General features: G+C 42.6%; 1 protein-coding gene across 5 annotated transcripts in view; it reads left to right on the top strand.

Annotated features, from left to right (window-relative positions):
- ARVCF (ARVCF delta catenin family member) overlaps positions 1-12,169 on the top strand; it is a 152,121-nt gene extending 139,952 nt beyond the window's left edge. For 3 of the 5 annotated variants that reach the window (XM_059863832.1, XM_059863835.1, XM_059863836.1), the window contains exons 15-17: positions 3,515-3,606; positions 5,514-5,627; positions 6,986-12,169. In XM_059863832.1, coding sequence (XP_059719815.1) covers positions 3,515-3,606; positions 5,514-5,615 — 194 coding nt within the window. In that variant the 3' untranslated portion in view covers positions 5,616-5,627; positions 6,986-12,169. Of the gene's footprint in view, positions 1-3,514; positions 3,607-5,513; positions 5,628-6,199; positions 6,961-6,985 lie in introns of those variants that run through there. The other 2 variants (XM_059863833.1, XM_059863834.1) reach the window with 2 other exon arrangements.
- Positions 12,170-13,161: the final 992 nt, after the last annotated feature.

Genomic DNA, 13,161 nt, shown 5'->3' with positions numbered 1-13,161 from the left:
GTTTTCCTGATTCCAGCTCTTGAGCGCTTTTTACTTCCAATATGACTATGACTTTAGTCTCTTTTCAGCTCATCTCTGAAATAGCACAACTTCATTTATCCAGTTTATTATCCTTAATTCCAGGGGACTGGAATAACAACATTTCATCTCTTGTCTTCAGGCTCTTCGAAATGCTGCATGTTTTTTGTCTTATGGGCATATTAATATGAGAAGGCTGCTCTAGACTATATTTCCAGATTTTAACTTCATAGTGGACTGTTGTGTTCTGGAGTTTTTGTTCTTTTTTCACTCTGGAATGAACTGGTCCTTCCAGCCCAGTGTTCATCCCCTGCAGAGTACATACATACAGGACTGATAGTTCCAGAGCATCTCCACCTGTCTGCCCCTCCTCTGTGGCCTCTTCTCACCAGTGTTTAGGCTGTCCTGCTGCCTGAGCCTTTCCTGTTAACCCACATGGGCTCTGCTTCAAGATCACAAAAAGAAAACTGCTGGTGCTGTCTCAGCTTCTTTCCTAATGCTGTAGGGGTCATCCTTCTCAACAGAGGAAATCATTTGGCTGTCATTGGTTAGGGAGGCAGAAGGATACATTCCCCATCAGCTAGCAGTACTAGAGCAGACAGATCCCTGCTGTCTGGGGCAGTGGAACAGCCTGGGTAGGGTGTGGATATGCTGGGAGACAGAAGAAAACTGGTATTACAAGTCACCATGGAATGATCAGGTTTGTCAGGTGTCCCCAGCTCCAGGCAGGCTGGAGAGCAGCAGTGCCACTGTCACTGTGTGCCTGGGGCCCTGCCCCCGAGCTGTCTGCAGAGGCAGCAGAATGGTGATCTCCAGTCTGTGCCAAGTCCTCCAGAACTCTGTGTGTGCCTTAGTTAACCTGTAGGCACTCAGACAGGAGTACTTGGGAAGTGAAATTGTTCAGACCAGAGACACAGAGTTCAGATGCCACTGTCTTCCATGCCCATCTTCATGCCCATGACTTTTTTTTCTCCTTCTCTTTGATGGGTTTAGAGGTTTGATCTTTTCTAAGTTGAGAGCTGTGTGAGGGTACAGATGGACTGACACTGGCAGGCATGTATTTGGTCCTGTAATTTGTGATGACATAAAAATGTTGCTGTAGAGTGAGGGGGAGATAGAGAAGCAATAGAGACAACAACAAACAGGATGCTGAGAGAGAGAAGTAAACAAGCCAAGGATGGGACATTTCTCAATTGAATGTCCTCAGTTTTGTCCTCAATGGACAAAAGTAACTTTTGTCTATACAAGAGATTGTATTAAGTCAAAGTTATGTCCTTATACCTTGGAGCAGCAAGATATGTATAGATCTTTATGCCACAGAAGCAATTAATTCTGATTGCCTCTTCAGATGAATCTGAAATATGGGAGAGGCAGATTTCTAACTTCCTTGCAGAGCTGTGGTCCTCAGGTCAGTGAGGTATTTCTTCTCTAATGCAGCCTCTTTCAATTTCTCATTTTATTTCATCAAATCATGAACTTCCTATCTCTGCTGCTGGTTATCTTGACAGAAGCATAGAACAGTGTGTGGATTTTGGACACATGACCTGTGGGTGCTAGTCTACGTACAGGCCAGGGGCTCACGAAATGCAAAATGTGTCTGAGTTTAGATGCAAAGGGCAAAGTTCTTGAGTGTTCTTTGTTGTCAGTGCAAAAGTGGGATTTTCCTCCTGATGATGTGTCCTGGCTAAGTATGGGGGGGTTTAAATTTTTTCTAGTATTAAAGATATGTTTTGGGTTTTTTTTTTTTAATGATTACAGTTTACTAATGACCTTGCTCCCTTGGAAGTATCACAGGTGCCATCAGCTTCACTTAGTGGCTGTTGCTTTCTGGGGGTAGTTGAAAGGTTTCACTGTGTCTTGGCAACTCCTTTTGGAAGTATTTGTCAATCATTCATGGTGATGGCACTACAAAAATGCAGAGTGATACATTATAGCCTTGTGAGTACAGTTACCGTGAGATTGTAAAAAGCTACCACCCAGATGCTGCAAGTTTGATTTTCTATTTTTCCATAATTTAATACATATTTTTGTGAAGTATTTTTTCCTAACTAAATGATGAATCTGTAGATTAGGACATAGCCTACTAGCAGTGTTCATGCCTGTCATTTGAAAGAGAATTATTGGTCGTGCATTCTCCACAAGTGCTGGCTGGGTAGTTGGGTGCAGCTGGTTTTTTTTCTTTTTTTGTTCAAAAGGAATAGCTAAGAATGTCAGGCATCTTGATTGTCAACAAGTAATTGTAAGTTAAGTGCTGTGTAGTAAATCATGCTTTATAATCTGTGAACTCATGTATAACTCCACAATTCTTTAGTTATTTTTGGTCAGCGTGGTTAAATCATCTCTTACTGCCCTTGATGTCAAAAATACATGCTGCCTCAGGTGCTTGTTTTCTGGTCTGTGTGCACTCAGGTTTGAGGCACATAGAACACTGCAGCTTTTCTCAGTCTAACCTGGCTCTGTGTGCAGTTGTCATGTGGGCAAACAGTGCCACAAGAAGCCCACAAATACATCACTCAGTTTTCCTTAATGGCCTGTTACAGGCAAGTACCAAACTGACAGAGAGGCATTTTGATAGTTCATGTAAAACTTTTTGTGGTATTTTAAAAACACAGTTTGTCAGGACAAGAAAACATTAATGATCCCTCAATTACACAGGGGAAAACAAAACCCTACAGGGAGGTATAAATTTGGGTGTTGTTTACTCCAGATTACAATGCTGTCAAAGCAGAGCAGGCAAGGATCTATTTGTCATTGATAATGAGGGAAATTTGATGCATCACGAAAATAAATTAAGTTTTGCATTGTCTGACAATGATTCAAAGCAAAGGTTCTGAAATAATTACAACCATTTCTTTATAAAACCCTCTCACAGTTTTCTTCTTTGTGTTCATCATGCTTTCATGCTGTTCCTTAGTTGTCAGAAGAAAAGGCACCAACAGGTGCTGCTTCGTAATGAAAGACAGCCCAAGCACAGCAGGGATTACATTGAGATTTCTTCCAACTCGACAGGCCCTTTTTCTCATTGCTCTGACAGGGACTCTTCCAGATTATTGTCATGTCCTGCTAGTAGTCAGGCTCAGGAAAAGTGGTAACAGGCTGCAGAGCATTCAGAGAATGAACACAGCCAATTAATCAGGCTGCTAAGCAAGGAATGCAGGATTTGGGCTGAATTTGGAGCTCATTAGCCACAGGGCATGAGATGACAACTTGCTGCTTTCCTTGGGCACACTAAAAAGTGCAGCAGGCTGGGATGAAAACAGTGCTGCTTGCTAATGAGTGCCAGCATCTGGCAGTGCTATAAAAAGAAGGCTTCTCTGTTTGTTTTTAGCTAGCAAAAATGAAATTTCAGAGCTGGAGCACATGAGAAGCAAGCTGCCGGCATCTTTGGGTTATGGTGGTTTGTTTTCTTTTTCCTTTGCTGAACAATTCTGCTTGCATCAGCTCTGTTTCTCCTCTTGTTTCTGCTTCATGCCTGACTGTTGTGTTTTCTCCTCAGATGGATATTCCACCATCGACCACCGAGACAAGGAGCGCAAGTACAAGAGCAGTGATAACACAGGAGATGCTTCCGAGAAGGAACCTTTAAAAGTGAGCTCCCCTTACTGCTGAGTGCTAGTTAGTGCCTTGGGAAGAAAGGAGTCCAGTGTCCTCAGCCAGAAACACAGGGTACTCACTCACCAGGGGGCTGTATAAAGGGCCTTCTTTTATTTCACATAAAGGCATTATTTTGTAATTTAGCACTTGGCTAACTAGAAATAAAAACAAAATGTTGCTTTCCAGTGCAGGAGCAAGTGCAGGTGGTTGCTGTACCCTTGTAAATGGATGAGGTTGTAAAGATAGAAAGTGTTTGTTCTGTTGCCCTTGTCCAGGCAGCATTCCCTGGCCCTGAGATGTGTAACTGTGCTCAGACTTAGTTCTGACAAGTCTCTTCAGATTGTCATGCTGCTTTATTGTCTTCATCACAAGAAATAGATGTGATCTTGTGTGTCCATGTCCAGCAGTGTGGTGAATAGTACTCATTTCTGCAGCACTCATTCACAGTCCTGATGGTGGACCATGGCCATGGGCCAGGGAGATGGAGAGCAAAGAAGAGACATGCACGTGTGTGTGTCTTCTAAATTCAAATTTAGACTACTTTCTAATTAAAAATAATTCTTACTTTACAAGACTTTTTGTATTATGTATGGGCTGTGTGCAAGTGTGGCTCAGTAGGCTCTGTGTCATTTTTGTTGCACTTCTGTACCTTTTCAGAGTAAAAAGTCTGTTAATGCTGTGGCCATCAGTTCTCCCTTGCCTTAATACAAGCTTTACTCCCCCAGGGTTTTCCCCTGGGGGAGTAATTTCAAGAATGAAAATGAGGATTCATTGAAATAAGTCAGTGGTAGGAGACACTATTGCTAGTCTGCAGAAGGCTGTCCTTAATAGCCTTCAGCACATTGTTGATAATACCAGAAAATCCAGGTGATTTATGTTGATGGGAGACAGTTAAACTTCAGTCAGCTGAAAGGCAAACCCACCATCATTGAACAGGGAAATAAAAAAATGGCATTTGGAGAAAAATACTTCCATAGATGGTAAACTAGGAAGACTGCACCAACTTGTCTGTTTTAACTTGCCTAGTCAGGCATTTCCTGCTGTGTTCTGCTTTCCAAGAAGGTACACCCTGGAGAGTGGCTTCAGTCTGCCTGGACTTTTTTTAAGCTGATTACTGAAGTCCTACAATGTGTCCGTCTCCTCCAGTTGGCAAGAGATGGTTCTGCTTGAGCCAGTATCAGTCAAATAAACTTCCTAGTTCCCTCATCACAGTTCTAGTACATTTTTGCAAGGATGCAGCAGGAATGAATGCAGTAATTTATATAAGAATGTTGATCAATAGGAACTTGGCAAAACATGTCTTTTTAAGGAAAATAGGGTAAGCTAGGAAAATTAACAAGTACTTGTTATTTTTTCTTCTCAAACTTCATTAAAGGGGTCCAATGCAACCCTCAAACTCACATCAAGCAGCCCTAATACCAGTGTATGACCAAAGTGAAGCACAACCAGAGTTCAGCAAATGGCTGCTTTGCTTTTATGAGAAAGAGAGAAAAAACATTTCCCCTCAACAGTGTGTGACCCATAGCCTGTGCTGCCTCTTGGTTCTGAGTACCTGGGGGTAGCCTGAATCCAGCCTACTGTGCACAGCAACGGTGTGCACAGCCCTGCCCTCACCTGGGCAGAGCTGAGCAGCTGCTGCTCTCCTCTCTGTGCTGCCAAACAGAAATGTGGCCGTGGGGGTTGTGGCTCATGAGCTGTGTGAAAGCTCGAGGGAGGCTGGGAATCCAAGGAAGTGTGGCCTTTTGGCTGTTGCGGATGCTTTTGTCAGTATTGTGCCTTTGCTGATCTTGTTTCTTTCTCTACCACTAATTTTCCTTTGTGCTACTTTAAGCTGACTTGTTTGGTGGTTTTGTTTGATTAATCCGCTCTGTTTTGCTTTAACTCCTCACCCTGTGCTGCAGAATGACACAAATAGGAAAAACATTAACAGGAGTAACAGGGCTTCGGTGAATCTGGTGGATGCCCGTGACATTAAACCCCAGCCTGTTGACTCCTGGGTCTAATTTGCATGCATGGTAGGTCCTTTTAATGGTAATTGGGGCTAGTGAATAACTTTCTCTTGTGCATGATCTGTATAGCTGTGGGATCTCTTCAAATCTAACTGCTAACTTACAGATAGATGAAAGTGCATTTGGAAGAAAAAAGTGGTGTTCATACTATTCAGTGTATCTTTAATGAAATGCTATCAAACACCACTGTTTGATTAAAAATAACCTGTCAAATAACCAGGCAGAAAATTAATATTGTGAATGATTAGTTGTCAGCTGAAATGTGAAATATTTCTGCTGTTAGGCCATGGGAATGAATTTGAGTAGTGTGTTTCTGCTTCCAACCATTTTTCTCCCTCAATGCTCATTATAAGGATTAGCTAGAGACTTAAGAAAAAACATATCCTTGACTATTTTTGGATGTCCCCCTAAGGTTCCCACGAATTACAGCAGGAAAGCTGCTGACTGTACACAAGTTACTTTGCAAGGAGAGATGATATTGGTTACACAATAAATAGTGACCCACAACTCCCACTTTTCATTTTCTTCTTTTTTTATCATGTGTCACTAAAGAAAGGTGCCTTTTTGTTGTGTTCTAGTTGTCTGCCTTTGCCATGTGCCAAGTTCCGCAGTAATGTTACCAGCCTTTCTTCGCTCCTGCCACTGTTAATCTGTGTCCTGCTGTCTTGCTCGAGTTACCCCGGTGATACCTTCTGGCACTCCGTCAGAGGATGCTGTGTTTGGAACAGCAGGTGTTGTGCCCCTGGCTATGACTAAAGGAAAATTTCAGTGACTGTCACGAAGGCACTGAGCAACTTTCCCATCAGAGTGGGCAAGAGACTTTAAAGGCCCAAATTCCAAGCTGTCATCCACCCACATAATTCTACATGGAAATCCCTTTCATTAGTGGGAGAGAAAGGTCCCGTATGTTGTTGGGTGGTGGTGCTGGACACCCCTCCTTCCTTTCAGTCTAGTAGAAATGCAAGGTGTTAGCAGATGGTTTCTGTTTCTGGTTGGAAGCACCTGCCCAGAAGAGGCTTTCAGCATTCTGAGGTGCTGTCGCAGAGCAGATCCTGGCTCCACTGGCCTCCCACGGCTGCTCAGCGCTGCGTGATCAGCCATGGTGGCTCAGGCACATGGCTAGCACAAATGTGCCTGTGGTGCCTGCTTCATTCCTGCACTCTGCTCTGAGCAGTGAAGCCCTACAGGTGGGGTCCTGACTTTGAAAAATTAAGTCTGTGCTTGTTTTTCCCAGACATGCCCTTCAAGGAGCCCATGTGTTGGCATAGGTTGGCATTTTCAGTCACTGTGCTACCACACAGTGATGGAGATCACCAAGGCCATGCTAATGACTGGTATTAATCAGTTCTGACTTTATTTTGCAGGGCTAAAGTCCAACCGCATTTTTTTTAATTGAGGGGGGAGAAACAAACATTGAATTGACCCAGAGGATCTCATCAGTCACCACTGCCATTCAGACTGGGAGGGCTGCAGGTCCCAGGAGGGCGTGGGGAGCGAACCCACCCGAGTGCCATCGCCCGGAGCACAATGCCTTACAGCGAGACACTCTGCTGCTTAACTCCCTGACATTCCCACCAGAAACAGCCACCGCCTCCCCCTCCCTCCCTCCCACTCCTGCAAGAAGAAAAGCAAGAAAAGAGAATCCAAGCTTCCATGTAGCTGGCTGCGTTCTTAGGTGACTCTTACGTGTGGATGGTGCCAAGTTGGAGAAGCGCACGTCATGCGGCAGCTTCACAGCGAGAGAGGAACTGCGGGATGTTTGAAATGATACCGTAGGTGTAGCCATGAGGAGAATAGCACTTTTCTGGTTTGGGGTTCATTGTTTTGGTTTTTGTTTTGGGGGATTTCTTTTGAACTGTGACTCTTAACGTTTTTGAAGGCTTTCTGAAAAATGTTTAGGTTTTCTTCTTTATTCCCACAGAAGGTGCAGGAATGTTGAGTGGGTTTACTGGATTTCAATGAAGGGAGAAAATGCAGAACAAAAACTATTAAATGCTAGTTAAATGAACTGGAGAGTGGATGACAAAATTGATGCAAGCTGTATAATCTGCTTTTAGAGTAAGCTATATCAATCACAGTGCTATATTATCATTATAATCTGGTGTACAATACTTCTGCCTTTTGAATTCTGTAATGTCTCTGTTTTTATTTCTACATATTGAAAAACAGTTTATGGAAGGTTTCAGTGTCCCTGGTTCAGAAATATGTGCTGGGAAATGGAGTTGGCTGGCTTTTTATTTTCATGTTCTCAAAGATTGCAATAAGGAGCTTTTACATGTTAAATGTATCATTATTGCATTGATGATGATGAACTATTTTTGCCATAGCTGTTAAGATATTGAAGGAAATAGGAGCTTTTTTGTAAGATGTCTCATTTTGAACACGCTATAAATTTGAGATAGGTCTGTCACTTAACATTTGATAGTAAATTTTTCAGTGTTGGATCCATGTTTGATTTGGGCTAAAGATCCTGATGAAAAATGCCACAAAGGGAACTAGCTTGGCATTTTAAAATCATTGTTATGGTTTCTGTGTTCCTTTGCTTTTGAGATTGCATATTTCACATGGCGAGAAAATCACCTGTGTGCAGCAGCTCTCCTCCAGGATGCCAAGGCCTGCCTTCTGTAGGGGAATGTTTACCTCAAGAAAACGTACTCTGCAAATGTGGTATCTGGAAATGCCGGGGACTAAATGATTTCAGATCACTGATTTTCTCCAGGCATTGGTCAAGGGAGGGCAGCAGATGAGAATAGGAAGCAAATGTCTCAGTATCAGCATTGAGAGGACTTTTGCCGATTTTGTTCGGTTGCCATTGTTCTTTGATTACCACATTTTGTTTTAAACAAGCTCCTAAAAACGGTGTGACTGGAAAGCACATCCTTGAGTCTAGCAAACATCATTTGCGGTTTTCAGTGCCTGCCGTTCCTTTTGTAACTAAAAAGGGGAAGTATCCAACAATCTCACCTCCCCCAAAATATTACTGTAATAGTAACCATTACATTTTTTGTAAAAAAAAATTTAAAAAACTTTAAAAAAAAGCAAGTACCAAGAGCTTTGTATCTTCTTGAGTATATTAAAAATTTGACATGAATACATATATATAAATAAATAAAAAAGTCTATATATCTATATATATATATTGTTGTGCAGAGAATAGGTTAACAAAACCATGTAAAGTAGTTTGCAGGAGAGGGAAGCATTTGTTGATTCAGGGAAAAAGACTGATGCCAGAAGCTGTCAGTGATTTGGATGATACGTGTGCTGCTTCGCACCCTCCCTTTTTGACCCTCATCTTCCACATACGTTGCAGTGTCACTTCTGGATCCTGGGGAAGGTGAAGTTGCTTGGAGCAAATCAACATAGCAAAGATTTGTTTTTTCACCTGCATGAGAGTCCTATTGGGCCAAAGATGCTCAGCGGATCAAGGGAAGCAAAGAGAGGCACCTGTGACTATCTGTGTTGGGGCAGTGTCTCTCTATGTAGATAAAGTGTGGCAATGAAACCAGATACATCGTCTGACTGTATATTATATCAATGGTGCTCTTTTCATACTTGTTCTGCCAATACGCGGAGACCCTTTTAACCAAGCTACACAGAAGAGTTTTATATCACTTTTGGTTATGTACTTGGTGTATTCTTTTTGTATATGAAAGGATTTTTTTAAAAACGTTCAGTAATTAGCAATGGAACCTGCTTTGTAGCTAACTAGAACAGTGTAAGAGAAGGGCCATGCTGTCAGTCTGTCCCTGATCTACTTCAAATCATATATTTACCAAAGGAGTCTGAGAAAAAGTTCACTTAAAATAAAGACCTGACTGTTGAAAGGAGTCTCTGCTAAGACTTTGTGGTTTAGTTATTGTGCAGATATTTCAAAGCCAGCAAGAGGTTAACAGAGAAAACCGCAGGAGGGAGCAAGCAAAGTGACTGGGGCCAATTATGGTCATGACTTCCAATCCTAGATATCCTATGGCTCTTATTGGGACACTACAGGGACACTCAATCTGGGTCAGAGTCTACATTCATTATGGCTGTGTCATTAATGGGCTAAAAACCACTAAGGATATTTGAGAAGCAGATTCAGACCCCATCTCACTTCTCCCAAAAGTCTTTTTTGGTATTTACACTGCACCCTGAACTGTCCCTATCAGGTTAAATGGCACTGGCTGCCCACGTCATCATAGCGAACTGTTCTTTTTTTTTCCTGGGGGTGTTACAGCAGCCAGCAAAGTTGTGAGCTGACAGCATGGTTTATTGCTGCAGAAAATCCTAGGATGGTATGTCAAGAAGTTGGATACCAAGTTGATGGTCCAAGGCTTCCCCTGGGAATCACATGTCAACCCCCTACCCTTCCCATGCCTTACATTGACAACTAATTCCCAAGTATGTAGCAATAACCCATCCTCAACATTACTGTGGGGTTTTTTTCTTCTCGACAAACTGTTGTTTGGATGGTGAGGAAAGAAAACAGATTGGGGGATGACTTGTATGTGAGACTATCACCTTGTATTATCAGCCCACCTGCTGAGGTCCAAAGCAGGGTACCTTGAACCAGGTCTGGTGATTTAATGTCCTTTTTGTCTATGGCCAGGGGCTCACTGGTGGGATGTGTGCCCACCCCTGCCCTCACCTCTCCCCTTGCTGGCACAAGTGTGACTGGCTGTTTGAGCTGTTCTGGAATGTGGGTATATGAACCCGTTGTATTTTGGCAGCAGGGACTGTATGTAAAGAAGGGAAAGTGGCAGTGTGTGTTGACTAATGCTGCAGTAGGGTCTAGAGTCTCCTGCTTAAAGGCAGGCACTGCTTTTTAGGGCTCAGGTATGTGACCTCCTCTTTTACTGTTGACTCCCCTGTGAAAACAGGAGGGAATCTGCCTGCAAGGGGCTGGGATAGAAGAGATTTCTACCTGCAGAAATTGTAGTGGGAGGGATGGTTGTGGAAGGAAGTGATGGTGTTGCAAGACTCCTGCTAAAGAGGAGGAGGAAATTCGATGGCCCAGTCAGGGCTGAGATAACACAGGGGAGAGGGAGACTTCTGACAGCCTGTGATTACTGTAGAACCTTCTTCCTAGGAAGGTGGCTCACATATCTCCCAGGCATTTTCACTGAAAAAACACTCTATGCCAACTCCCCTGGAGAAGCATCAAGTAAGTGTGCGAGCAGTTGTGCTTTATGGCTTCCCAGGTCAGTCAGCATGTCTGTGGAATCCAAGGAGGAGAGCAAAAGGCAAGGCTGTAGGACATTTTGGTTCTGTCGTGGATTTAAGTAGCAGTATAGCCATACATACAACTCTAGGTGTGTTGTCAGCTTGTAATGCTTCCTAGGGAGCAGCTTGGGCAGCCATAGGTCCCAATCTTCAGTGTCTTCTGTTCTGGCATAACTGCTGCCGATCCCAGATCTGTTCTCACTCGCTCAGACCTTCTGGTTCTGAATGTCCTTCTGTCAGGAAAGCCAATCTGGTCTCTCTTGCCAAGATGCCCCTGGGGACTAGGAACTGGCTTGCTGTCAAAGACACGTGAAGAAAGCCAGGGGTGGCATGTCTGGTACAGCAGTTTCCTAAGTTCGTGCCAGCTCTGAGGAGCAGTTTCAGTAATGCTTTCTAGCAGGAAAAGCCTTGTGCTAGGCAAAGCAGTTTTCACTCCTAGAGCAGTTTCATGAGACTGAAGGTGGCGAGTTACCTTCTGTTACCTGCCTTAAGGTTGAGCATAGGCTCAGCTACCTGTGAGAGAGGTGCACATGTCAAACCCTCAAGTAAGCAAAGCTTCAGAAGCCAAATGGGCACGTAAGAGTGATGATAGCCTCATCTGCTGAGCCGCTGCTGGCTCACTGAAACCTACAATGTGCCAATACTTTCAGCCAGCAGGTTTGTGCTGTTGGGATGGAGTTTTTGAAGGTGTTTATATAGGTGTAGTTTCTTGCAAAATTTCTTTATGATGCCCCTAAAATCTGGTGTTTCCTTATTTTTGACAGAGAAAATCTCTGATTTACTGATACAGTAACTAACCTAGTGCATTTAAGGGGAAGATATTATGAGCCTTTGTTTTCTGTTTAAAGTTTGACATCAGCGTAGGATGATCTGAAGTCCAAGGTGAGGAGGAAGATAGTGCAGATACTACAAGGCCTGCCAATCTGGTTCTTACTGTTCAGAGAAAACAAAATAACTAGACTAAGAAGCTTACTGGTAATTAGTAGCTAATGTGTTTGTAACTATCATGTGCCTTAAAATTTTCATGGTAGGAGAATTTAAAAAAAATCAACAATGTGTTTTCTGTAATAACTGCTCAACATTCTCTCTGTAGATTAGACTGGTGGGATTTTGCATTGTATTTACACTGTACTATAAACTGAAACACTTAGAATGGTTTGATTTTACAAGTATGGAGAGGAAAAAAAGGTGGATGATGCTTTTCATAGAACAAATATTACCGTGACAGAATGTATTATTATTATGATAGGATCTTTCCATAATGCAGACAAGTAGAATGCTTGTTAGAAACCAGGTATGTAGGATAACAGTTTGGTGTGTTTTCAATAAACCATGCCTGGAAAGAATACATGTGCCATTGGTTATCTTTTTGTTACATCAGGTATCTCAAATATTCTTTGGGTTTTGCAACAGCAGTTTTCTGTGGCTGAACCCTAGCTCAGGTCAATGCTCTATGTTAGGAAAAGGTCAGTGGTAAGGAGAGGCAACTGAAATATCCTATAAATGAGTAAAGCTGCACATTTTTGACTCATTGCCATATGCTGGAGTTGTAGCATGACCCTGGACTGTAGATCATGGGGTTTTTTGGTTTTTTTTAATATACAAGCATGTTTCTGTGGGAAAGACATCTGCATCACTGTTCAAGGGCCAGCATGTCTGTGAGCACAAAACTTCCTGATAGCTTTTCCATTTGGAAAGTTACTAACCTTTCTCAGCTCAGTCATAAAATCTATGTAACTTTACAAAGATTGCACATTTCTGAAATGTGTGTAAGAAGACCAAATTGTAGCAATGTATGAGGTTTGGTTGACATGAGAAATTGTTCCTTTGAAGATGTGCCAAATAATTTACATTTGGTACTGTGGAATGGAAGAAAATCCAGATAATGAAGAGTCACCCATGTATTTAGGGTAACAGCCAGTTACCAACAGATATTCATTCTCTTGAGGACTGTCTCATCTGTGTTTGTGAGATCAGTGACTGGCACACCTAAACACACCATAATCACTGCCATGCCTTCATGAAGCCTGACAAAACCTGATAAATCTCCACTGAATGTTCTGCAAGGTCTTAGAAAATGAAGGTTGGGTTTTCTGAGTGAAAGGTTGATGAATCATTGCCAGTAACAGAGTTTGCCATAGGAGAATTCCTGATTGTACCATTCACAGCACTGTAAGGTTTCATTAACATGCAAATGTTTGCAAACAGAGCTTGGAAGGTCATCTCCAGTTTACCTTCCCTCCTTATTTCAGAGGCATCCCCAGGTGTTTTGTAAAATCATCTCTGGATCTGTTCTTGCAGCTGGAGGATACAGTTTCACATAAGGGCTCCTGGACTT

This window comes from Haemorhous mexicanus, chromosome 19, assembly GCF_027477595.1.
Source record: "Haemorhous mexicanus isolate bHaeMex1 chromosome 19, bHaeMex1.pri, whole genome shotgun sequence".
NCBI lineage: Eukaryota > Metazoa > Chordata > Aves > Passeriformes > Fringillidae > Haemorhous > Haemorhous mexicanus.
The sequence above is the reverse complement of the archived record's forward strand: the minus strand, read 5'-3'. Positions and strand labels throughout refer to the sequence as shown.